The sequence below is a fragment of the Oryzias melastigma genome, linkage group LG12, assembly GCF_002922805.2.
Source record: "Oryzias melastigma strain HK-1 linkage group LG12, ASM292280v2, whole genome shotgun sequence".
NCBI classification, from domain to species: Eukaryota; Metazoa; Chordata; class Actinopteri; order Beloniformes; family Adrianichthyidae; genus Oryzias; species Oryzias melastigma.
This window is the reverse complement of record NC_050523.1, coordinates 10,127,137-10,153,759: the sequence shown is the minus strand read 5'-3', so window position 1 is coordinate 10,153,759 and position 26,623 is coordinate 10,127,137. Positions and strand designations below refer to the sequence as shown.

The following is a 26,623-nucleotide window of genomic DNA, read 5'->3' as shown; positions in this document are numbered from 1 at the left end:
GGATCTTGTTCATTTTTAATCAAAGATGACCCCCTTAAAAAGCTATTTTAAGGTGGAACTTGACGTTAAAAGACTTTTAGATGTCTGAATTCTACTTATGAGGAAGATCAAAATTCATTTTTTAAAGAAAAAAAAGGATTAATCTCAGTACTGAGATTGAGACAACTCTGTGTGTCATGAAAATGACTTTTTGTGAGTTTACCATTTTACTAATCTTATTGGACTGTGGCAGAAATACATAGATTTCCGTTAATTAGCATGGAGGGTCATTTACATTATAAAACATTAGAAATTCCCCAAAATTGGACTGATTCTTTTTTGTGATTCTTGGCAGTTGTGCTACATTTCGTAAACATGAATTAACACTTTTTATGTACTACAGTCTGCATTACAAAACTTAAATTACGAAGCAGTGAAATAGGTTGACTTCACACAAAGTGTCACTTTTGCAGCTAAACCAGTCTTTCAATCAAGTTTTTTTGTCAATCTATTCTCTCTTTTTGCTTTTTCTTTTACTCTGGATCACATTTTGTCTTTGGAATTTCAAAATAAAAGTGTGACCAAAAACCATTTTTAAGTGAATTAGTTGTCTAACCTATTTTACATAATACAAATAATGAAAAAACTGAATCATTCTAAATAGTACGTGTCTTATAATGACAAAAACTACTGAATCAATTAACATTGAACCCAAGCTGGTTTTCGTGAGATCTTTTCGTTACGCTCACAAATAATTTATTAAATATTGTCTTGTCAGCATTTTTAAACAATACAAGAATTGCCAAATGAAATATTGTGGTACAGCTCCCCTTTATGAAACACATAAAGAAAAATCGACTTTAATGTGGAAGTGTTAGAAGAAAGGTTAGATGAGGAGCTTTAGGGTAGTTCGGCAAAAGAGTTGCCAAAATAAATGTAAAAACTTGTATTTTTCTTTTTTTTGAGAATGTAATTTTATAAGCATTTCATTGCACACCTAAATCTAACTATTTTATTTGATTCTTCATATGTTTTACCCCCTTTTTGTACAGCACTTTGTGTCAGTATGGGCAATTTAAGTGCTTTATAAACACAGCTTATTATTATTATTATTATTATTATATTTAAAAAAGGACATTTTTAAGTGAATTAGTTTCAATAACCTTGAAAGAACAAAGAATTTTTAGGATTAGGATTTAAACACGTTGATCAGAATAAAGTAAAACTTTATTGATCCTACAAAAAATTACCTTAGCTCTGTTTAAAACAGAAGACGGATAATAAATACCACTTAAAAAATGAATAACAATAATTATCGTCCAGTGTCTGAGTTGGACCTAATTACATTATACTGGAAAACCTAATTTGCAATTACTTTAAAGAAGTAAAGATGGATGAATTACTTGACTTTTATTCACATTTTTATGCTGCAGAAAGTAGTTTTTTAAAGAAACAGCCGAGAAACCAAAGTAAAGGAAGAAGACGTCACATGAAAACACATCTTTATTCATATTTTCATGTGTCTAAGGATTTCTTTGAGTATCAAGTATTACATCTTGAAAATCTGTCATCATGTCTGATTTTTGCTCTTTTGTGTGGAAATCACAGAACGAAGTGACACTGTCAGCTCGGCTAAAGCCTATTATTTGCCGGTGAAGGGTGTAGAATGAATAGCAGGACCCCCCCCACTTCCTTTTTCTTTGTTGTCCAGGCACTTTTTTTTTGCACACATTCAGGATGCTCTGCATTGACCAGCCTTCAAACAGGAAGCAGTAAGTCCGAGCACATGCACACATCACCACCTCCTGACACCGCAGCTGTGATGAAAAAGTTTGGTTTATGGCAACATAAATACACTTAATACAATATATCTGCCCACAGATGGATGCACACGTGACATGGTTCTTCCAGATCCTCAGTGCACGAAATAGTTCACAGATAACTCAGCACCTTCTTCTGAGCAACGTTAGAGCAAAGAAAATCGTGAAAGTTTCCATTTTTCATAATTTATAAGAACATTCATTAGGATGGCTACATATATTTAAATGTGAAAGTACAATTATTTACTTAAAATACTCAGTTCAAGACATTTATTTTTTTCTTTCGATGACTGTGCAAGACTTTTAAAAGCTACAAAATGTTCAGTTAAAATCGCACCCATCCGAACGCCACACCGCAGTGCAGTCCCACGAGAAACGTCTGACATTATCTACAAAAATATTTACAGAACGAGGCTCCATGATTTTGGTCATAAGTGGATGGAACAGCACAGAAGCACACAAACCGCATACGTTTCCAAAACGGTGCAACAGACAACACTCAGTACCGACCTGACAGACACAGAAGTGCAAGGAAACATCGTAATATAAAATATCGCACAAGGATAACTTTGTTTAAATATCAACATTTAACGTTAGCATCTCTTTAAAAACATGTTCGGCATTGTTTCCCTCTATGTACACGAGCACAGACAGATTTACTTTGAACACCAGAAATGTTTTTGGTTAATGACTAAAACCGTTGAGATATTTGGTGTGATCTTTTCTGCATCTTTAGATATGAAGATGATATTTTTTTATATGATTCCTCTTATGAGCTAATTGATATAGCAGTACCATATGATTCTTCTAAACTCTTTAAATAAGACTATATACAGATCATTCTGACGTCACTCCAGGTGATGTCTTCAATTATCCATTAACCTTCTGTTAACTTAAATTAACACATGCTTTAACTAATCAGTGTTTCTCCTGTTTCAAGTCCCTTCAAACGCTGGTTTTTAACAGTCCCCCTCACTGTATCCAGATTGGGTTGCTTCGTTCTGGCCGGCGGGGCTCGGATGTGGCGCTGTTGCCGGCTGCAGTCAGGTCGCTAAACGTGGAGAAAAACTGTTCCATCTCCTTCTGCAGCATCTGGTTCCGCCGCTCTGCGTCTTCTTTGGCCCGCTCGGCGTTGCGCAGCTTTATCTCCACCATGGTGTACTTCTTCCTCTCCTGATCCAGCTCCTCGTGGAGGCTGACCATCTCCGTCTCCAGGTCCAGGTTTCGCTGCTCCAAGCTGCAAAACGGACAATTTAGAAACGAAAAATGCATCTGGAAATGTGACACAACCAGCTGTGGGGTACGGTGGCCGAGACCTGCCAATGCAGCAAAAGAAGTAAACAAAAGAAAACTGATGCAAATAAAAAAAATGTGCTGCAAATAAAAAGAAACACTAAAAATAAATAGAAACACTGATGCAAATAAAAAGATACACCATAAATAAAAACAAACACTTGCTCCAAATAAAAGAAGCACTCCTCCAAATAAAATGAAAAAAATTCTGCAAACAAACTAAATACTTTTAAATAGCTAAATACTAAATAGCAGCATTTCTTATTTTTTTACAGAGTTCCTCATTTTGTTACTTTTTTTGCTGCGATGGCGTGTCTCCGCCACCGTAGTGCGGCCTGACTCGTGCATCCTCACCTCTTAATCCTGGCCTCGTACTCCGTCTTCTGCTTCTGCATCTCCTGTTTCAGGCTGGCCACTAGACTGTGCAGAGCACTGTGGCTGCCAGCAGTTCCAAACTTACTGTTGTCACTGCTGCTGGTGTCCCGACTGCTCCCCCCTGTCCCATTCTCTTCTCTGTTACTGTTCCTGCCACCTCCTTCTAGTCCTTCAGAGCCGGCGCTGTCCGCTACCGGCCGGTCGTGTCCGTCCAAGTCTTCGTAGTGGCCTCCGTAGAAGTCTTGCTCCGGACAGGTGGTGGTGGAGGAGCGACAGGAAGTGGAATTGTCTGGAAGAGAGATTTCACAGGAGGAAGTGGACCAGGTGGCGCTGTCCACACTCTGCTTGTCCTCACAGCTGTTCAGACACAAACTGTTTATCTGGTTCTGTTGCTGCAGGTTCTGTTGGTTAAGCTGCACGTTATCGTACGTCGACAGGCGATTCTGGTTGGATGCTTGGTGCCCATTAGGACAGTCCCGAGTTTTGGCGTTGTCTCGAAGCATGACGCAGCCGTTTTGCATCCAAATTCCACTGTGACCGTTCATGCTCCCAACGAGATCAGACCCCGAAATGCCCATTCGTACAACACCAGTCCCGTTCCCTGCAGGACTGCTGCCGCTCGTTACACCACTGGTTCCCATTTTTGTACCCGAGCCTTTAAAGGTCCCAGTTCGCCGCACAGGTAAGTTCCCGCCTCCCGTCACCGTCTGGCTCTTATCCAGAGTGGGATCTGACGAAGGTGAGGAGCTGAAAGAGCCGTTTGTGACAATCCCGCTGCCCTTACTGAAGGCGGGGTTCTTCTTCACAGTCAGCGGTGGACTGCGGGCGACATCGAAGCGTCCGGAGGCGAGGTTGCGGGGGCTGGATGATCGCGGGGAGCCGCTGTTGTCTACGTGTTGGCGGTGCGAGGGGGATTCAGAAGCTTCCCAAACGCACTGCCGCACCACCTGAGTGTTGTTGTTCTCAGCGTTCTGAGACACCGACGGGACAGTGGAGGTAGCTGTGGCGGCGGGTCGCCGAGGGAGTTCAATGATGTTGTTGTTGACGAGTTCAAGTGTTTGGCTGTCTTCATTTAGAGGGAAAAGCACATCATGGCGGCCGATCATCACAGCCATGAGCTGCTGGACCAGAACAGTTCCTGACAAAACCAGAACACATACTTTCAACAACCGATCAATAAAATGACAAAAAAATGCAAAATGATCTCGTTTTTAAACACGGACCTTCCATAATTGTTACTGGATCCTCAATCTTCGGCCTCATGATGTTTGGTCCAAAGACTGTAGCCAAGTTCTGAACGCTCATTTTGTTCACTCCTGAGTACGACTGGACTTCATCTAAAAATCTGAGAAAGAAAAACTGTTAATCAACACCAGAAAGTTACATTTCATCCCCTTTTTTGGCAGAGCAATACCTGGAGATGTACTTGAGAAGGTTGTAATTTACGGGAGGAAGACCTTCCACGAGCGTCTTCAACTGCTTCACACCCTGCAGGTAAAAGTATCATGGAATTCATTCGAGGATAAAAAAAAAATGAAAGGAGATCAATTCAAGTTTTACGAGAGTTTATCAGAAATGTATCTTCTTATTTTTAATTGTTTTAAACCCATAAAGTACTTGCTGCTGCATGAAACTTTATAAATAAAGTTTGGGTTTAAATAAATGCCAAATGTAGGAATACACTGAAGAGTTGTGGGAGAAAAATGCTAAATTTCATTGAATCATTTTAAAGTATTTTATGAATCTGTATGAATCATATCACACATAAACAATTAACTTCACATGTAAATAATTAAGTTAAATACATTAGATTTATTGCATTTAAGAAGATTCACTCTTGTTATGTTTAATTATATGTTCTGCCTTGTTCTAGAGCCAAAAGATTCCTGGTTGGTGAAGGCCACATTAACCAATAATGGCAATAAAATCATATTCTGAGTCTTATTTATTAAAAAATAATGAAAAATAAGCATTTCATGGTAAGAAAATGACTTTATAATTTTTAGGAAACTGTTTCTAAATCAGGCAACACTTGAATTTCTTTCTAAATCTAATAAATCTAAATATTTCGATACAATAAAAGCAAAGAAATATGAAGACATGGAACCCTAAAATACAAAACTTAAAAATCAGTTTCCTTTTTCAGTGTAATTCCATTAACAACTTCTCCACAAACAGCTAAAACTGTCACTAAATGAGGAAACATGAGTGAAATGAAGGATTGTACACCATGAGGTTGGATTTACTTTACTTACTTCCAAATCGAATACATTTGCATGTTAGAAAACAGGGGGAGTAAGTAATACTTGAAGAAAATGACATTTTATTTCTCACCATTTCATCATCTTTGCCAATAAGTTTGGAGCAGGCCAGAAACTCCTCGTACTTGTAGAAGGGAATGACCGGCTCAGGCAGCTCTCGGAGGTAGAGCTTCAGCAGGGAGGCCACCGTGTGCACGTCCGTGTTGCTGTCGACACACGGCACGTTCAAAGCACTGAAGCAAACTGGGAACTACCATTTATTCTGTGTGTTGCATTCAGGTACTACAAACAAGAGAAAAACTCCAACTTCAGTAAATCACTTTGTTTCTTACCACTTTTTTTTCTAACAAATTAAATATTGTACACTTTTTAACCTCATTTGTACTTTTTCTTACAAAAAATTTAAAAAAGCTGAAAATAACTCATTAAAATTACAAAAAGGCATTCCACTGTCTATAAAGACCCACTCCAACTGAGGTTGTGTTTTGGTGTTTTTTTAGCATTTTTCTCATGATGGAGGACAAATTATTTACTTATTAATGTAAATCATTGTGAATCAGAAGCAAACAAAAAACTGCAGTTAGAAAAAGCTTGTAGTTGTGACCCAGAAGTTACTACGGCAAGCCACAAGCTCCTTGCTTAACTCATTTTAATGCATCCGTTTGTAGACGACAAACAATGAACATCCTTGTTTTCCTCGTACGAGCTGGAATTCGGCGCAAAACTGTACAATATTGCTCGCCATTTCTGTTGCACTGGTCATGTTAGCGTGGGGTTTGAGGGGCTGTAAGCTAGCAGAAGAGTGTAAACAAAGGGATAATGGGAAATGAGGGCAGGCTGACTCCACGCCAGGACTTCTGCTCGCAACACGGAGGTAAATTTCTGATGAACTCCTGCTGCTTTGCAGAAACTAAGTCCAAGTTTTTCTTGATTGTGGCTTAAAATGACAAAATTCCAATGAAAATTCTTTTGTCTTTTTTGTGTTTTTAACATGTTCTTGTGGCATTATTCTCTCAGTAGAAGACATATATAAAAGAATTTATGATTAAAACTGCTTTTCTAAGTATTTCTTAATTCAAATTAGAAGCATACTGAAATGGGAGTGCAAAAGTTTAATTTTTCCACTTGTATTCTGAAGCATCCACATGCAGACAAACATGTATTACAGCCTTCATTTTCCTCATTTGAGAAGGTTACTGGTTCAAAACTGAACAGCTAGATTGCTCCAATATTTGTGCGCCTTTGTTTTGCTACACTAATGTTAGCTCGGGGTTGTGAGAAGCTGTAAACTACCATGAGAGAGTATAAACAAAGGCTTAATGGGATATTAGCGGAGCTAACTTCTGCACCAAAAGTTCTGCCCACAACCCAGAATTGCAGAAAATATGTCTTAGAGATTTGTCTAAAAACTGCATAATTATAATTAAGAGATCACAGGGAATGATTTTTGGAGTAGAACTTTACAAAAAAAATTATCTTTCTCTTCTTAATGCAAGAAAACCAAGTGAGAAAAAAAAATGTTTCTGGTCCTAGAGACACCACTCTACCCGACTGTTTTCCAGTTCTCTACTCGCTGCTTTCTGCTCATTAGTTGACTCAGGTGTGTTTTTTTTTCTGATTGACTGAACACACCTGATCCAGGTAATCAGCAGCAAGGAGTGCAAGAATAGCTGGAAAACAGGCAGGATGGTAGATTTTGAGAACCAAGATTGGGCAGTTGAATTTTGCTATTAGTTTATCAAATCTATCTATTTAAAGTGGCAAAACAAACTCAATCAAGACGAGGAACAGCACTAGTGTGTTCAAGCAGCTCAGCTGAAAAACAAAAGGATTTCCACTGGGGGCTCAAGAGGAATAATGGGCCAACAAGTGGCAGCTGGTGAAGCAGGCAGGGGGTTGAAGGGGCTAATAAGGGAATCAGCAAGGCAGTGGAAAATTTGGAACAACCTCACACTGACAGAAGAACAGGCATACAATCTCTATGTAAACTAAAAAAAACAACATTAAAGTGGGTCAAAAAGTGACTTCTTGTCTTGTTTATGATAAGATGTTGATATACAGCCTGCAACCAGATGGTGCGGTGTGATATTTGTGATTGTCACATTAGAGCCTAAGCACCATTTGTTCCATGCCAAAGCAGGTTTGAGCCAAAAAGAGGCCATTTGGTGGCTGGGATTGTTTTTGTTCTGTTCCTGTGCGTAGAACTGCCTAATCTCTAAGCACTAGACACACAGCATGAAGGGAACTAAGAACTTTTATGGGTAATTTGACAGTTTTTGAAATAATTCCTGCTTTAAAAATGTATAAAAGAGCACAAAAACTGTGTTTTGCTGCTTTGTCTTATCTGGGAGTAAATTCAAATAAGTCAGCAATAATTAAATAAAAAAAGACAGGAAACTCCTAATAGTATAAATAAATAAATGCAGTGCAAGTCAAGCATTACCCATCGAAGGAGGGTTTCTCTCCACAGTCAAAGGCATCCTGCAGCTCCTTCACCAGGTTGGCTTGTCCTGGCAGCCTGAACAGGCCCTCTTCCCGAAGACCCCACTGTCGGATGAAATCCACACACTGCTCCACCAGCATGGGGGCAAGCTTGTTCCCGAAACGCCGTTCATAGCGTACCGTCTCCTCCAACTTCTGACCAAAGATCCCTGAAACACAACAAAATCCTCAGGAGTCAATGATCTTATTTTTTTAAAAATAGAATCAACAGTAACCATGTACGGATGGAGAGACATTTTTTAGGTCCCACTTCAATCATATTTGATTTACTGTAAAAGCGTTCTTGGTTCTTTTAATTATGATTATTACTGACCAAAATATAAAAAAAAAAATAGTGTAGTTTGCAAGGACATAGTCTCTGCAGAGTGGAGTTGTGGCTGCGGAAGTAAGCCTCCACTAAGTTCCCATCATCTCATCATGTTTTGCTCCTGGTTTATAATTTGAACATAGAAATAATCAGAAAAACAATTTTAAGCTTAATTTTTGTTTTATCTGAGAAAAATGCTACAAGAAGAAGTCAAATTTTTACAACTGCAAGGAGTCTTACAGCTTCATAATGGCTGTAAAGGCAGACCCAGCAAAAAAAAAAAAAATATATATATATATATATATATGTATATATATAGCCTTAGCCTGATGATCAAACCTCTAACTTCCCGCGGAGCACCTTTCACCTTTTGTCTGAGAACTATTTCCATTAGCAGCCGTCTCAAGTGGAACGCAATACAGCAGGGGATTAAGACGGCCTTTCTGACAGATTTAGATCTGCATACTTTTCCGCTCCCAAGATAAAGACAGAGGCTACTTACACCGTTTCATACATGCAATCTGACAAAATGTGATGACTAAATTAGGCCGAGTTCATGACATGTGTGACAACATTTAAAATGACAAGGCATTACTTAAAACCACTTGATTTTTGAATGAATGAAGTGGAGCAGCAAGTATTTTTAAAGCAAATAGATGTTCATATTTTTTAAGCCTTTATTATTAAAATCTGTACTCACCTCTCCTGAAAATGACACATTTTGAAAGCTTTTGGAAGAAATGCCTATTAATATACTTGAGATAGGAAAGCATGCCAGAAGTGCAGGGATTCTAACATCATAAAAAAAAAAGGCGATTTATGTTTCCTAGAAGACTGACTACTTAGAAAACGTTTTAAAAATATATATGTATTCCTTCGACTTATCTGAAAATTTGACCCCCAAAAAATAGAGAATCATTTCTGTCCGAACTACAGAACAAAAACAGAAAAACCGACTGAATGAAAGTGAGGTCATCCGTCCAGACGTTGTAGTCATGAGTGCAGGAATGTTTTCCCTGGGTCACATGTAACAGTGTGTGCAGACCAGCTTATGCAGAGCGTGTGCATGTGTCATTATGCATGCTTGAAGCTCTTTCCGGACACCCTGTACCCCGACGACACACAAGACTGATGCCTGAAAGCACTCAGCGGGCACTTGTTTCCTCTGACACTTCATACTCAGACCTACTGCTGCTCACACAAACACACAGGTCAATCCAGGAAAAAAATGTCTTCCCTAAAAGTAATTGATCTTGAATATGACTCACCGCGTTTTTGGAGGGTCTGAGAGTTTTGATGCTCTGGGTTAGAGCAGCTAGAGCGATGAGGGTCAGAATATCATCTTTGGACAGAAAGACTATTTTATTGTATAAATTTAAGAATAAAACTTAAAAAAAATCCTATTTTGTTCTCCCAGATAAAATAAAACTATGGTTTTCTTTGATGACTGATTTATGACATTATCTGTAGATTTTGATTTCCAGTTTTAGCCAGAAAAAGAAGCAGTCACTCCAAAAATTGCTCAGTTTTATGTCAGAAACACTGTTTGGGCAACAACTAAAGAGACAAAGCAACAATTAGTAATAATTTATCTTTCAGTTGATATCTATGGTGGCCCTGAAGTGCAAATTACAACAACAACAAAAAAAGACTCAATACAAGACACATTAAAGATTATGACTATTAATTAAAAAACAAACAAATGATTAAAAAACACAAAAAAGAAAAATAAGAAATAATCATATAGTAAACAATAATGGGACAATTGGATGATGACTTTTTAGTTTTGAATAAGAGAAGCAGGAGGATGTTTTTTTTTGTTTTGTTTTGCCTAAACTGTGGTAAAGATGGAAATGAGCAATCACCAAACTTTTATAATGATTGTGGTCAGAAATTTTAAGGAATATCAACTGTCAGATAATAAGCCATACTAAATATCTTCCAATTGAGAGGTGAACAAATGTCATCCTTTAATTAGTGATATTCCATAATACCTGCAGACTACAGTTTCTTATTTAATATCATTTTTTTTAATCATTTGGATTTTCCGGAAATTATTCTCGTTTTCAAAAATGTTTCTTTTTTTTTTGTTTGCTTTTTTCAAGAATTGTGTTTTGATTTCTGGAATTTGGTTTTGATTTCTAAAAAGTAATGTTATTTATTATTTGCTTTGCTTCCTTTCATTGTGGCTGTGATCTATTATATGCTTTCCGTTGAGTGATTTGAACTTCAGGGCCACCATACTTATCAAACTAAATCACCTAATAGCGAAGCAGAAAAAAAATATGTTGTTTTTTAAAAAGCCAAATATAATAAAAACTGATCGTAACAGAGAATATCTCCTTTTAGTGAAAAATTGTGTTGATTTGTGTGAGTCTGCAAAAAGACTGCAGGGCAACAATAACGCATTAAGCCAGACAAGAAGCATGACACCCTAATTTCTTATTCAGAATGTTCTTTATCATCCACCAGTGTGGGAACGCTTTTATACTTCAAGATGATTGGAGTGGAACTTTAATATGTTGATCTGTTGTGCAGGAATTTCTATTTAAAATACAATCTTTAATTGAGTTATAAAAGAATAACTCTAAATATCAAGCCCATTAGATGTGTCTGTTTTATGTGTTTAAAATACTTGCAGATCACTTTTTTGATGCAAATAAAATATAAATTAATGTATTTTTAACCACATCAACAGAAAACTGACAAATGTAGCTGTAAACACAAAACCATAACCATAAACAATAACAATTTCCCAAGTAAAAAAAAAAATACATTTTTCTGTATTTGCATATATTGCTGAATATTTTTTTCTGTTAATTATCATTTTTATTAAAATATCATAAGTTCTAATGGGGATTACTAGATATCAATATTTTCAATGTTTGACCCACCAAAGTTCTATGGAAGCATATTCTAATGAAGGAAAAATATTGATTACCTTGAAATAAATCTCCTAGAATCCAGACTGAGAAGCCACAACTGCACATTTCAAAGTTTCATTAAGACTGAATTCCCAAAAGTTTGTACTCAAACTATTTTTTTTTTCAGCCTGACGGGATGAAACAAGAAATCACGGCGAGCGTCGAAGCCAACACGAGTTTCTTTATGGCTGCTGCCTCCGATACTCTCTAAAGAGGATTTTTTTCATCACATTTCCTGAAGGCATGAACATCCAATCAGGACTTTGCTCCACACTGCTGCCACTGCAAAAACTCAAAAAGGCTGAAGCGTGTGCACCCTGTGTTCGTGTGCCACAGTGGAAGCCTCACTCAGCTCCAAAATGAAGCCACCTTTTCCTGTGGCGTCTTTGACGAATGGCTCGTCCTTTTGAAGAGCAGTCAACTTCAATAGACATCAAACTCTGAAAACAGAGGGGCCAGCTCTGCCTCGTCTATTCACTTTGTCTCTGAAAGCCGCCCCAACCGCATGCCTGCCTACAAGTGCTGAACCTGTGCCGACACAATGTAGGTTGAAATCTGGCAGGACAGTCACTAACAAAAACTAGGGGACTCATCATTAGACTTAGACTTAGACTTAGACTTTGCTTTATTAATCCCTTTGGGATGGCACCCTTGGGGAAATTAAGTTTTCCAGCAGCTTACAGGGTATACATTAATAAAAAATAAAAAATAAAAATCTCAATGTACATATACATGATAAAAAATCTCAAAAAATTATACCTCATTATACCTCATTATACCTCATTCCAATAGAGTCTGGAAGAACTTGATGACAAAAATAACAAACTGCCTCAATCTTTACCACTTTGTTGGTCTACTCATTTTGGAGTTGATAAGGCCGTCAGTGTGCCTGTATCTGGTAAAATAAAAAGGGGTTAAATCAAAAATAAAGTGGACTGTGAATTGCATTGTGGGAAATTTTACCTTATATATTACAAGTATAAAAAACTGATTATATTAAAGCTTGATGCTCAATTTGTTAAGTGACCACAATACATACTAGAATTGATTTTTTTTTAAATAAAGCAACAAAACTTTAATTGAATTGGTTGTTAATTTGAAAATCAATATCCATAAATTCTTTCCCAGTGACTTCAGTATTAATTTCAGGTCAAAGCCTCTATCCACTGATTTTTTTATGTAAAGAAGCCAACAGTTTTCTACCCTAACCACCGAAGAAGAGTTTTGAAAGTTAAAAAAAATGTGGCTTTAAGGGTAAATTTGAAGTCAATATTTAATTAAGTCAAATCCTTAAAGGTCCACTCCAATAAAAAGTATGTTTTTGGTGTTTTTAACATGTTCTTGTAACATTTTCCTCATGATGAGAACACGTATAAAGAAAATAACTCATTTTATTTAGTTTTTTTACTGTGTTTTTTGTGATATGATTATTTATAACATATTTTATCTTAATCTTTAACTTTATTCTTAAACTATTTGGTATAAATTATAATTTTACCATTGACCGATGAGCAATTATAATTTTTTTGTACATGTGACACTGAATATAATTAATGTATTCAATTCTAAAGAAAAAAAAAAAAGCTTAAAACTGCATTTCTGAGTATTTTTGTATTTAAATTGTGGTGAATCAGGGGCAGACCAAAAATACTATTTTAAAGAGGTTAGTTGTTTCATCCAACTACAATTGGCGGGACATAGCTTCCTGCTCTGCTCTACTCTGATGCATCCACTTGCAGAAAAACAGATCCATTTTGAAAAAATGAGTAGTAGCTTACTCTGCACCACAACTCAATGGTGAATTTCTGATGAACTCCTGTTCTTCTGCAGAAAATATTTAAAAATATATTTTTAAATGTATATAAATTACATAATCATATTTAAAAGACCACTAGAAATGTTTCTAAAATAGATTAAAAGTTAATTGGAGTGGGACTTCAATCAAATTAGAAACTTGTGAATGAAATGTGTTATTTTAAGATATTATGGTTACCATTTTTCATGTGAAAATAAAGGATCTTTGTCACCAAAAATAGCTTCAAGCTTTCAATACTTCGTCAGCACACCTGTGCATAAACATGACAGTTTCCTTCTGGGTTGTGCTACTCACACTGATCGCTAATCAGACACTGGCGTCTTAAGGGAACAGCCATTAAAAAAAAAAAAAAAAACAGTAAAGTTTTAACTAACCTCCACCAAAAGGTGCCCAGATGACTCTCCTGATTGTCTTTACCCAATCCTCCATGTCATTCTGGGTGCTGGCCATAAGAAGGTACGTCTCATGGTTGGCCGTCATCCGCTCTCTGTCTCCCCCTGATTGAAAAACCACATAAATTATAATTGACATTGTTATCCTCAATATTGCATTCTGTGATGTCACAAAAAAGCACAGCAATGCTGGTTCCAGCTGTCACTATGACAACTGAAACCTTTCCACAGCTCCACTCCGGCTTTGCCAGCGTGACACAAAAATAATAAATCATGGCATTTCGCAGGGATGCACCTGGTTTATTGCAGGATGAAAGGAGCCATTAAGAGACAAATAGAGTGTCACTCTAACAGTTCATTTATTCATGTCTTTGGCGACAGGGGTTCTGGTACATTGATCGTATCCCAGGATGAGGTCTGCACGCAACATTTAAAGCTGTTAGGATATGAAAACAATAGACCAGAGGGGGAAAAATGGATTCACACAATTTGAACAAAAGAAAGGATTTTCAATAACATCTAAAGATGTCTGATAGACATTTAAAATGCTCAATCCTGGACAACTTCAAAATGTAAACAAGCCAGTTATGAGGCAACATGCTGAGTGATTATGCTGTTCAGTGTGAGCACAACAGGTCTAATTGCTATATTTGGAGCTTCACTTGGACAGTGAGAATAATGTTCCCCGTCAGTCATGAAATCTCATTAGCAGTTAGATGCCATGTTTTCAAAAGCGTAACAGTGCCTCCTTGACAAACACAAAGTAAACACTTTCACATTAAAGCACACACAATAAGCCAGTGCACCTAAAAATTTAGATTGGATAAAACGCAAAGTAGGTTCTTAATTTGAATTTCCAATTATTTTTTATTTATTTATTTATTTTTTTGCACATCCTTTTCTTTTATTAAAATTTTGTATTTTGCTCCAGTTGTTTTTTCTTTATTTTTTATACCCTATCTATATTCAAAGTCACTTTTTAGACCCTAAAATCAACTTTAAACAGAACACAAACTATCTAATATTACTGTCATTTTGTTTGTGTTCAGATTTTTAAAATAATTCTAAAGAAAATTGTGTAAGTTTGTTCCAAGTGGCTTAAAATAATGCAATTTTAAAAAAATATTTATTTTATTATTTTTTTGTGTACCCTAACTGTACTATTATGATATTTACCAGCCAATATTTGTCCTTTTCTATAACACACACCAATCCACAGTTTTTCATCTTTTTTATTCCCAAATTTGTCAAATTCTGGACTTCAAATATTTTGAACAAATATGTTTAAACCAGCATATTTTATGAAATAAAATAACAAAATTCTGAACTCACCTTCCGACACGCAGGATTTAATTAAGATTTATTTAACAGACGATGAGTTTAAATGGTTAAACTCCAAACCAAAGCAGGAAAACCACAAACAGCAGCCGGCTGAACCGTTTCCTTAATCCGCGCATGCGTGCATTCAGCCGGCGCTAAAGCTCCCACTCCTCCACTAAATGCGACTTTTTCCCTATTTTTTAACCTAGCATTTTTAGCGTCACAAATGCTACAATATTACCAATACATAAACGGCTTTGATCGAGAAGAAACGCGTAATATTTACCGACGTGTTGGCTGAAATGCAGTCAAGCATGAGAGATAAGGCGCAGGGCCGTGCTTAACTTTTTTAGGGGCAAGGTAGGAGGGGCTGGGGCTCCACCACCAATTCAGCTGGTAAAAAAAAGTAGCTACTGGCTGACAAAAGAATTGTAAGAAGTAACTTAAAAAAATGTGCATAATTAGTATGATGTGTATAAGAATAAAAAAAGTTGTGTTTAAATAAACTTAAAATTCTATATTTTTAAAACGTTAATATTTTATTTTTTATGCATATTTCAAATTTTGTATAGTTATTTTTTTTACTTTTACGTTATTTTTTACTAAAAAATCTAATAAACAAATTAACAAAACAACAATATTATTTTGTATGTTATAACAGGCAACATATTTTAATGACCTATTTATTTTATTGACTGGAGCTAACTTTATAACAAAAAAGCAATAAGATAAGACGAATTGAAAAGTCTCCCTACAACAATTTTTTTATGTAGAAAAAAACCTTCCCAGTAATTATGATTACGAAGATTTTAACCAAAAGTCTGCAACCTAAATATTTTAAAAAGCCATTTTTCATGTTGATCTGAAGTGTCTGTTTCCTAAATCTCCTCTGAGGAGGCATGGCTTAAACTAAATGTACATAAAAGTTTACCACACCACCAGCATTTTTGTGTTAATTGTCATGTGATTTTATCACAGTGTGTGTAGGTTTGTGTGTGTAAGCTGCTTTGGCTATTAAAAAAAAAAAAAATCTCTCCATCGTTTGCATGGACAGCCTGCGTTTCATCCTGGAAACAACGGCTGTGAAGTTGTTAAACAAGCGTGCAACAGGATTATGCAGCATACCACAGCCATTACAGTACAGCACAGTTGTGTTCCTCCTGCCATATCCTGTTGATGTTCTTTTACAGTGGCTGGGGTGGCTTCATTCTTTAAAAAGATTGGTGAGATAAATGAGTAATCTCGTGTACTGTACAATGACACATGTGAATAGTATCTTTGGCCTTTTAACAATAGAATGTAATCATATAAAAAAACTAAGAAACTGTATTAAAACTGGACTTATTACAGGAACAACAATTCTAAATATAACTGGATGTGTGCAGCATACAATAATAGTATATCTCGTTACCCTTCAGGATCACATAAAACCATTTCTACCACATCATGCTGAAAGTGCCATCTGAGAGGGGTTAAGTCAAAGCTGCCAAAACCTCTTCATTCCAGTTGTGACCACCTGCTTTCATGAGTGACCAGCTGCAGACTAGACTTTAACTAATAGCCCAAAACAGGTGGGAGACAACAAAGGATCTCACTGTGCTGTAAATGCTCCCAAATACTTGGCGCTCTCACATACTTAACTCTGGCCTATACTTATAAGCCCACATAAAACCAAACAGGGTACCCACATTTCAGGCAAAATCCAAGCAATTCAAAGGACTTCTTATAGAAAAAGACAAACCAGAATCACACGGACAAAAATCACAATCCGATAAGTTCATCACAAGGAAAGCAGTAAAATACTAGTGAAAATTAAAAAAAAAAAAAAAAAAACAGATCTGAAGTTATGATAAAAAAAATCTCTTCGAAAAAAGTGAAAAACTTTTATTGTCAAACCTTGACCCCCAAAAAACATTTTCAGACTTGAACATCATCAGAGTGGAAGCTTGTTTAGAATCCCTGGGAATACTGTCATGGATTTTAGAGCCTTCAATGTGTTTATTGCTCTCTCTGGGCACCAGCTGAAGGTCTTTCTCTGAGCTTCTCAGCATCCGAGATGCTTCATTTGTGATCAACTTGCCAGGGATGTACTTTGGTCCAAGCCCCCACTTAAAAGACAAGCAGAGCTGTTTTTAAGTCTAAGCAGCAGGAAGCCGGTTCAGTCCTAATGTTCTCCATAAACAGTGTTCTTGTGGTCAGGTTTAAGTGTCTCCTCTGCACAACTTTGGGTCCCACACATTGGGAGTATGGCAAACTGGTCACGAAAGACTTAAAACACAAAAAACAGTAAATGACATACACCTATATAGCCCTTTACTACCTTCTTAGAAGACCCAAAGCGCTTTACAATCACAGTCCCATTCACCCATTCATACACTATTTTCAGCTCCGCCTCCATATACTACCATCCTATAACCACCAGGAGCAACGCAGAGTTCAGTGTCTGTGCAAATCTTGCCCTGCTTACCCACTTGGACACACGGGCAGGCAGGGCACTCTACCTCTACATCAACAATATGAACATTGGAAATATTGACACCATTAGAGACGAGGAGGTCCAGAGTGTGCCCTCTGATGTGGGAGGGCTCATCTACATGCTGAGTAAGCCCAAAGGTTTCAAATAGCATTTCTTTTATGTGTATGTGTGCATCAAAATGACCTGCAATGACTAAATAGTCAAGGTTTGTTCAGACAAGTGAAAGCATCTCAGTAAAATAATCAATCAGTGCATTGTAGGAGTTCATTTAGCGCCATTTTGAGTAAAACATACTGACAGCCTAAAGACAACCTTGTCGTCAACAAAAAAAGCACAGACACCTCCACCTTTTTCTCCATTTTTCTGATGTAAAAGGAAGCTTAGGTTGTGGAAACTATAAGAACTGCTTTACTGTATCACTGTCATATTAAAAATATAAAATTCGGATCATAAGACAGATTGATAAAAGTGATATATTGCAAAATAGTCTAACATAAAGTGCTGCAAGCTTTAAGATTGTCTTTGCAGGATCTAATATTATCTTCCTTCAAAGGATCTATATTGAATTCCACTTATGGGACAGTTTAGCTGTAGCCCTCTTTCCATGTTTGTGGCAAGTCCATTGGCTTTTCCAAAAATCCCAAATCCCATATTTAGAAATACTCAGTCATTATATTTGTCAGGATAACCGTTCTTACTAGCTACAACCTTTTAACATGTTCTTACTAATTTTTTACTGACCAAACTGACCAATCAGATGCCTCGAACATTTGAAGTATTAGATTGATACTTTCTCCCTAGACGCTTTCAGTGGAAGGGGTGTGGCATTCTAACATGCTCTCTCCTTTTTGGAGAGAGCAGTTGCCATAGAAATCGTGGCTTACTGAGGACGTCTGGTTCCGACATGATGATGAATAAATCGCAGAAAAATGGCGACTGAATGGACTTCATTTGGTTGGAAGCAGATACTATTTGTTACTCTGGGATCCAAACACATAACAGCAAGAAATTTTTACGTTTTTATTAATTACGAATTGGGCTGAGCCTTCTTGTTTTTGGTGTAAGCAAAAGCATAATAAATCTTTAAAATCATGAATGAACACTGTTAGATTTCAATTTCAGTTTCAAAACACTAGATTTGTATTTCTTTTATGGGAATTTTCTGTTTTCAGCTTTATATTTCACAGAGACATCAGAGATTAGTTTCAAGCATAGCTTAATAGAAGGATCACTCTTTCTAGCAAAGCTATACATTAAAATTGGACACTTCAAACAACTGAGATATTGAGTTACTCAGCCTTTGAGGCAGTTTAAACCTTCAACAAGGTGACAAATGGAAACCTTATTCCAAGGAGTTTACAGGAATTATGTGGTAGAAAAACAAGAACATTGACTATAGTAAAAGAAAAAAGGAATGGTTAAGGATCTAAAGACTTTCCCAATGTGGAAGATTAGTTGAGCTCTTCCAGACTTTGTGTTGCCTGCCAGGAGGAGGAGGAAGCAGCTGCTGCTGCTGTCCCAGAAAACAATGCAAACACTGCAGCGGGCTTGTTTAGCTTGAAATGACAAAAGTATGAGCGAAAATGTGTGTCCATTCCGTGCTTGTCACTGAACACAATCGTGTCTGCCCTCTTTTGTCGGCGGAGTTGCCCAGTTTTGTGCAAGCAGGGGCAAGTTGAAATGCAGCAATGTGTCTAATGATAGTGTTCTCTGAAATCCACGCATCATAAATGCCTCCAACACGACAGGAAGTTGATCCCTGCGCCGCACGGATGACGGCTATTGCGTGGAAAAACAGGAGTTAAGGCTTTTGAAGATGCTCTTTTATGTTGGCTTGGTGTGTTTAGCAGCAGATGATGTCATGTTCAAAGAAACAAAGGCGTTTTTGGTAAATCTAATAGACTATGTTGACAGAAATACACACAAAGCATGAATGGAGGACTATTTCAAATAAAGAAGCATCACTGCTTTACCTTGATGTGAAGAACATAAATCAGATAATCCATACTGTGGTAAAGTGTGACTCGCATGATAAACCACCTCCATGAGGGCTTTGCAAAGTCCTGACGGCGTGGGTCAACTTCCCGAGTTCAGAAACCCCGCTGCCGGTTTTCAGCCAAACTCTGAGTGTGAGTGAGCGAAAGAGCACAGCTGAGAGGGTGTGAAAGAGAAAGGCAACGGGGGAGGGAGGTGAGGTTTGAAGAGGGGGTTGGTGAGCATTCAAACACACACGCATTCACACAGACACTCTTGAGGCACAGTATGGGAACAATGGACAGATCTCTCTGAAGGTTTGGGCTCGGGGAGGCCACAGTTTGATAAGGGGCACGACCCTAAAAGCAAACATCTCCCATTCATACTGGGAGGCTTTTGTACCTTTAAAAACAGAAGACAAAGTATCACCAGTATCTCTTGTATATGATATCAGGAAAACTATTGTGCTACAATACAAAAAATAATGAGAAAAAAAACAATTTAAATGGTTTTATCTCTATTTTTGTGTTTTTAACATGTTTTTATGAAGATTATCCAGCATGAAATTGCATTTTGGAGTATTTCTTTGTTCAAATCAGTGTGAATCAAATGAAAACATCCTGTTAGAAAAATCTTTTAGAAGTGATGTAGAAAATACAACATAAAGAAAGCCTCTGTCAGGACTTTGTCTCCCCCTCTGGTCACCGGCGGGTGCTGTCTCAAGAGTACTGAACACACTACATCTCCCAGCAACCCCAGTGCACACTCCCCAGATGCCGCTCAGTTGACATTCATTAACAATCACCCACATAATACTTTAGCACTGCCAAGAGCTTCACTCAGTGCGAAGTATTGTTTGCGCCACTCTGCCTGCATTGCTGAGCGTTTTGATCTGCATCGGATCTTCTGTTTCTTACCCTGCTTTAGCTTTGTCTGCCTGCCGCCTGCCCTGACCCTGAAACCTCTAGTCTCTTCTTTAATGCTCATGATTGATCTCTGTCTGTCTGGCTCTGATTTAGCTCTGTGGACTTTTAGCTGTGCTTGGCTTTTATCTTCTTGCTTGAACTAATAGTAGAACCAGCTGTTTGCCCGTTTGTGACAGCCCCAAAGGTCTCTGCTCTGCTCCATTCTGATGCATCTACTTGTGGACAAATGTCAGTGCTAGCATCTGGCTCAAAACTGTACAACTGGATAGCTCCACTATTGCTATTTTTTTGTTGCACTGGTAGTGTCAGGTTGGGGGTTGTAAAGGGGCTGTCAGCTAGCAGGAGAAGCGCAAAAACAAAGGGATGATAGGAAACGGGGACGGGGTTACTCCGTGCCAACCATCCCGCCCACATTTCAGAGGCAAATTTTTTAATGAACGACTGCTGCACTACAGAAACTGTCCAAGAAAACAACACAGGTTTATTGATTTTAGCTAAAAATGGCAAAACAAGGAACAGGTGATTGGAGTGGGATGTTAATGTTCACTGACAATAATTTTATCAGCAATATATAGTTCTGTTCTGGAGGTAAAACTTAGACTGGAAAAGTCCTGTATTCAGACTGTCCTCAAGAGGACTTTCCTGTTCCGGACCAAAACTTGTAAACAAAAAACATGTGACTGAAGATCTCTTCACTCACTGGCCAGGAATTACAAGGGTGGGGCAAAACAGCTAGCTTTGCAATCGCTGTTGGGATAGTTCACAGATTCAAATCTCACTTTTTACTTGCTTCTTTGGTTCAGCGGAGGCATGCTGCAAGGCGCTTACTAGCAAGATGACGGCTGTGAATGTACCCGGATGTATGTTCATGACATATAGAATGGAGGTAAAACAGAAAGAAGAAATGTGTTCTCATTAAAAGTTTTATTAATGAGCCCAAATTCATCCAACCACATTTCAATGAGACGCTGTGTCTCATTGTTGTAGTGTTAAGGCATTGTTTTTAAGAGAATGCCTCCGCTGGTTACGGTGGCCTTTTTGTTCCAGTTATTCCTCTCCAAGAATGGATTGTATCCAGACTGAAGAATCTCAGACCTAATGGAAGCTCAGTCCAATTGGAAACGAACTGAAACCACTTTGAAGGTTGGATAAGAGAGCGGTTCCTGGTCCTGGATAAAGTCCCGCTTGGGTGATTTCAGACTGAAAATTTGTTCCGGATTATTGTGTGAAACAAACGCTGGTTCCCTTCAAGTGGATCAAATATGTCCGATCTGAATACACCATCAGGTTTGTTTAAAATTGGTTTGAAAAAGCAAACAGAGCCATGTCAGTTCATGAAGGTAACCAGTAGGTGTCTTGTTACACATGGAATGCCCTTTACTTCAACGCAAAAAGTTCCATATTCATCCCAGAGGGGAACACACTTTCACTTTGGTTTTAAGACTGTAGCCTACTGCCTTTGATATATATTTTGTTGTCTTTTTTCCTATAAACTATCTGAGATTAATGGATTCTGTTCAGCCTGTCAGTGAGGTATCTTTAGCTTCTGTGTTGACATTCTTTTGACTTCCACAACTCTTTAGCCATTTACGCAATTAACCAGCAGTTTCTGAAGCGAAGAAAAAAAGTCTTGTGCCGATATGCTACACTTTGTAGAAGAGTAATGCATAGATATGAACTAAATCTATTGGTTTACGTTAATTGGGTGAAGAATCGAAGAGTTTCAGCAATTCAACGAGTGTTATTTTCTGTCGCCTAGAACAGCTCCAGCTTTAAAGGGTCAAACATGGATGTGGTCTTTTGACCTCATCTGCCGTTTTTACTTTGCATTTTCTTATATCTGTTAGTCATGTTTGCTTCACCTATTTTCCATTTTTTTTTGTCAAGGCAGAAGTTTGGGGATGTCACTAAACAGCAGCTACTGAAGACGTTCAAATTAATCTGATATAAACCATTGAATGACGTTGACCTGTAGCATACATAGCCGTTTTCTTAAAAATGTGACAGCTAATACACAATCAAGAACGTCATTAGAAGTCTACCTGTTTCCTGCTTGACAACAAAGTCAGACTAAAATGTCCAGCCTTCCCCTGCAGCTACATCTTTCTGTGAGTAACAGGTGTCTGGTTTCACCTGACCCCCTGTAAGGTATCTATGGCTAATTGTGTTTTTGGTGTCAGGGTGGTCTTTTCTTGTTAATGGACATAATCTCAAGGCAGACACCACAACTGGATCCACAAAGACATTATCAGCTGAAGAACACAGACTCCATAGAGCTGTGAAGGCTATCCATTACCATCTGATGCTGAACCAGAAACAAAGTCAATAGGAGTGAGGAGGTCAAAGAGGACAAGGTTTGTTTGGCTCCTCTGTCTCTTTACGGGGGCCCACGGGGAAGAGGGTGATCATGGCACCAAAAAATTGAGAATAATGGCAGCATAGACTTTATTCTTTGATTCTAAAAGGTTACATGATACTTTTACTTGAGGCAGCATAATTAAAAAATAACAATCTGAAAAAGGAAAGAGACGTATATTTAAAGTCTGTGAAAAATTCAGAAATTGAGAAAGCCTGTCACCACAGATTCACGCCTCAAGTTTTTTTTTTTGTCAATGATAAAATGCAGCTGGTGAGTAGTGTGAGGGAGCCGAGTTGTTTAATGGGTTGTTATGAAGACGAGTGGGGGAGCATTGGGTCAGTTCGTTCAGCGAGGTCACAGGGCTGTCAAAGAGCCAAGAGTCTCCGTTCTGATTTCAGGCCAACTAAATAAAGAGCCGTGGCTGCGTGTCCTGCCAGGGCTGCTGGAAATATACCATTATGTGAGGGGAATCAATTTCCACTTTAAAAAAAAAAGAAAAAAATTCAGACAGCCCCGTGTAATATAAGATGACCTAATCATCACAATGAATGGAGATTAATTTAGAGGTAACATGTACTGCCTGTGCAGTTATATAGTGATATTACTAGACTTTTCCTTGGCGTAAAGGATTCAAATGCAAAATGTATTCAAAACTTAATCCAAACAACACTTGAAGTGTGGAAATTTAGAAAAAGACGCACAGCTGGTGCCTCTTAAGCACTTATGCGGAATGCTGAGAGACTGAAGTATTAGTTCAGTGGTACAAACACACACATTCCAGAGAAGACTACTGAACCGATCAAGAGATAAACCTTCACTGGGACCACAACAGAGCTCCTTCAAGACTGCAGGATATTGATAGTCTGGCATCATCAATAAGCTGTTAAGCGTATGGTTTGGATTATGGTGACATGTTATTAGAAATAAATGTAACGTTCAATATTTTTGGTAAAAACTGAGATGCTACCTGAAAAAAATGACTTAAATTCAAATTAAAATTGAGTTTTTGGTGTTTTACTGTGCATTTTTCTCATAATGGAGGACATATATGAAGAAAATTATGCTAAAAATTGCATTTCTGAGTATCTATTCATTGAAACCCACTTGAAAAAAAAATGTATTTGTGACAGAAAATACATTAAGTGGACCACAAGCTTCCTGCTTTGAGCTCTCAGCAAAGGGGAGGGGAAACAGTTGTCCCGCCCACAATTCAGAGACAAATTTCGAATGAATTTCTGCCACTCTGCAGAAACTATGTCCTAGAAAACTATATTTTTGAAAAACATATAATAATCATAATTAAAATACTAGTGGGAGTGCATTTAAAATAGCTCAAAGATGATCGGAGTGGGTCTTCAAGAGTATTTCTAACAAACTTCTTCTTGAAATACTCTAACTTCTTTTATCACTTAGATGCACACGTAGCTGTGAGATTAGTTCCTGATGACTTTCCAGGAATCCATCATTGAGATTTTATATAAAACTAGAAGAAAATATCCTGGAGTTTTGTCAGTTTTTCAAAATAGCTTGAACAACCCTGATATCTGTTGTTTCTGCATTGTAATTCCACAGACAGTATGGTTCCTCCTAATAGCTCACATCTAAGATAGAGTGTCTCACCCTTTCAGAAAAGAGGAAACCTTCTTTCATGCCAGAGAATAAAGGGAATGGACTTTAAAAAGTGCATGCTGCGATGCCAAATAATACCCTCTAATATCACCTTTCAGCAGGATTTGAGCTTCAGGCTAGACGCACACCTGCACTCCTTGCACTCAAAATTGGTAGGCTATGTCAGCCTGGCCTTTGGAGAGCTCTTTGAACTAAAGTGAGCTGACATCCCGTCCTCTTGTGAAATGGTTGAGGCTGAGCAGTTTAAAGATTGTTGGGACTTATTTGCTTTTCTGTTTGACAGTTTATTTCAATTCAGGGTCACTTCCATAATTCTTACACATATTTGACAGATGTTTTAATCCAGATTTTCAACTGGTTTGTGATTAAACCAGCTCTCAACTCAGCAACCATCTGATTACAAGTCCAGCTTGCTGCCCCCTGTCCCACAAGCCATGGGGGGATTAAATCAAAACCAAAATAAATAAATAATCGACATTGATTATTCAGTTTTCTGTAGCTCACACAGTTTTCAGCTTTTAAGCCCCAAAAAATAAAAATATCCATCAAAAAATTATAAAAATAAATTGATAATAACAAAATTTTTACAGCCTGGAAGTGGAAAATTTTAAGCTGAACTTCTGTTTATATATATATATTAGGGCTGTCAGTGTTACCCCGATTAATTAAAAAAAAAATTTGTTAACGCAAATTAATTACACTTTGCAAAGCAACGGTCTTTCGCTTCACGTCAGACGATTGCATTTAAAGACTTTCTTTAGAATTCTGCTTACTTTTCTTGAAAAGTGTTTTGTGCAAAAAATTACACTTCAGGGATATATGAGTTAACACTGTTCAAATGTAAAAATCCCAGACAATGAAAATGTTTGTTAAAAGCTTCAATATTGTTATAAAAAATCTCCTAATAAAACATTGTGATTAATCATGATTAATCTCAACCCAAAAGTGTGATTAATCTGATTATTTTTTATATTCAGTTGACAGCGGTAATACATACATTATATATATATATATATAGTTATATATAATTAGCCAAAAAGCTAGCTTGTTGCTTAATTACTAGCTAAACTCCAAAATAGACTAAAATTCCCCAGTAAACTAAATTAGTCAAAATGTTAGCATGTTGCTAAAATAGAAGCTAAACTCTAAATTGGGCTAAAAATCCCAGTAGATAACACATTTGCCAAAAACATTAGTATATTGCTAAATATTAGCTACACTCTAAATTAGCCTAAAAAACCTTACTAAAGGCCAAATTAGCCAAAAAAGTTATTCCATTGCTCAATTAGAAGTTGAACTCAAAAATAGGCTTAAATTCCTCGGTAAACTAAATTAGCCAAAATTTTAGCATGTTGCTAAAATAAAAGCTAAACTCTAAATTAACCGCAAAAGCCCAAGTAAATAACAAATTAGCCAAAACTGTTAGCATGTTGCGAAAAAATTAGGTAAACTTCAAATTTTCTGAAAATTACTTTAAAAGATGAAAACATATAATATAAATATATTTAGAGGCTTGTTGCTAATCTACCTAAAATTTAGAAATTTGAAGATTTTCTCATTCATTTCCTATGGGGCGTGTTTTGCTCGATATTTCAAAAACTATAAAGTTGAATGTTTTAATAGCAAGATTGCTGCATTATAAATAATGCTAATTAAGTAATCCTTACTTTAAAAAATTACTATTTTATTTTTCTTCAACCAGAGAGCCACCATGGAGAGATAAAAGACCTCTGACTTAGGCACACTAGACAACCAACTTCTCTGAAGCAACAAGGGGTGTACCATTTATTTTCATTACCTTTTTTCAAAGAGTTCAATCATTGAAGGTTACAAGTACACATTACACAGCCCTGATGCTGCAGATCTTCACCTTATGACAAATCCAAATTTAATTCCTGACACAAGTAATTCACTCCAGTTCCTGAACATGTCATGGAAGCATTAATCAGCATTTTCATTTGTTAAATTGCTTTGAAAGATTAAGAGAGCTGTCATAGAGGAGCATAATTTTGATAAAAAGTAGGAATAAATATGACTGACGTTCATCAATCATGTGGGGTTTTTTGTGAGCCTCCACATTTTTCTTCCTTTGTTTGACATTTTTCTGCTCGGTGACTGGTGAGGTGGATCATAAAACATGACAAGCACAGGATCCATGCTTATAAAGAGGAAGCAACCACTTTCTTTTTTTCAAATATCCATCTACTTGTGGCAAAGCTCAAAAAACAAACTAACCATAACTCATGCTTAGTCGCTATGTGGGCAGCCAG

At 37.2% G+C, this 26,623-nt stretch overlaps 1 protein-coding gene across 4 annotated transcripts in view; it reads right to left on the bottom strand.

Moving 5' to 3' along the window:
- Window positions 1-1,449: 1,449 nt before the first annotated feature.
- The window catches only part of arhgap24 (Rho GTPase activating protein 24), a 63,699-nt gene continuing 38,525 nt past the window's right edge, over window positions 1,450-26,623 (bottom strand). For 2 of the 4 annotated variants that reach the window (XM_024299865.2, XM_024299866.2), the window contains 7 exons: window positions 13,652-13,774; window positions 8,172-8,379; window positions 5,802-5,934; window positions 4,882-4,955; window positions 4,691-4,812; window positions 3,447-4,605; window positions 1,450-3,036 (listed from right to left, as the gene is read on the bottom strand). In XM_024299865.2, the coding sequence (XP_024155633.1) occupies window positions 2,772-3,036; window positions 3,447-4,605; window positions 4,691-4,812; window positions 4,882-4,955; window positions 5,802-5,934; window positions 8,172-8,379; window positions 13,652-13,774 (2,084 nt within the window). In that variant the 3' untranslated portion in view covers window positions 1,450-2,771. Of the gene's footprint in view, window positions 3,037-3,446; window positions 4,606-4,690; window positions 4,813-4,881; window positions 4,956-5,801; window positions 5,935-8,171; window positions 8,380-13,651; window positions 13,775-15,001; window positions 15,254-19,438; window positions 19,611-26,623 lie in introns of those variants that run through there. The other 2 variants (XM_024299867.2, XM_024299868.2) reach the window with 2 other exon arrangements.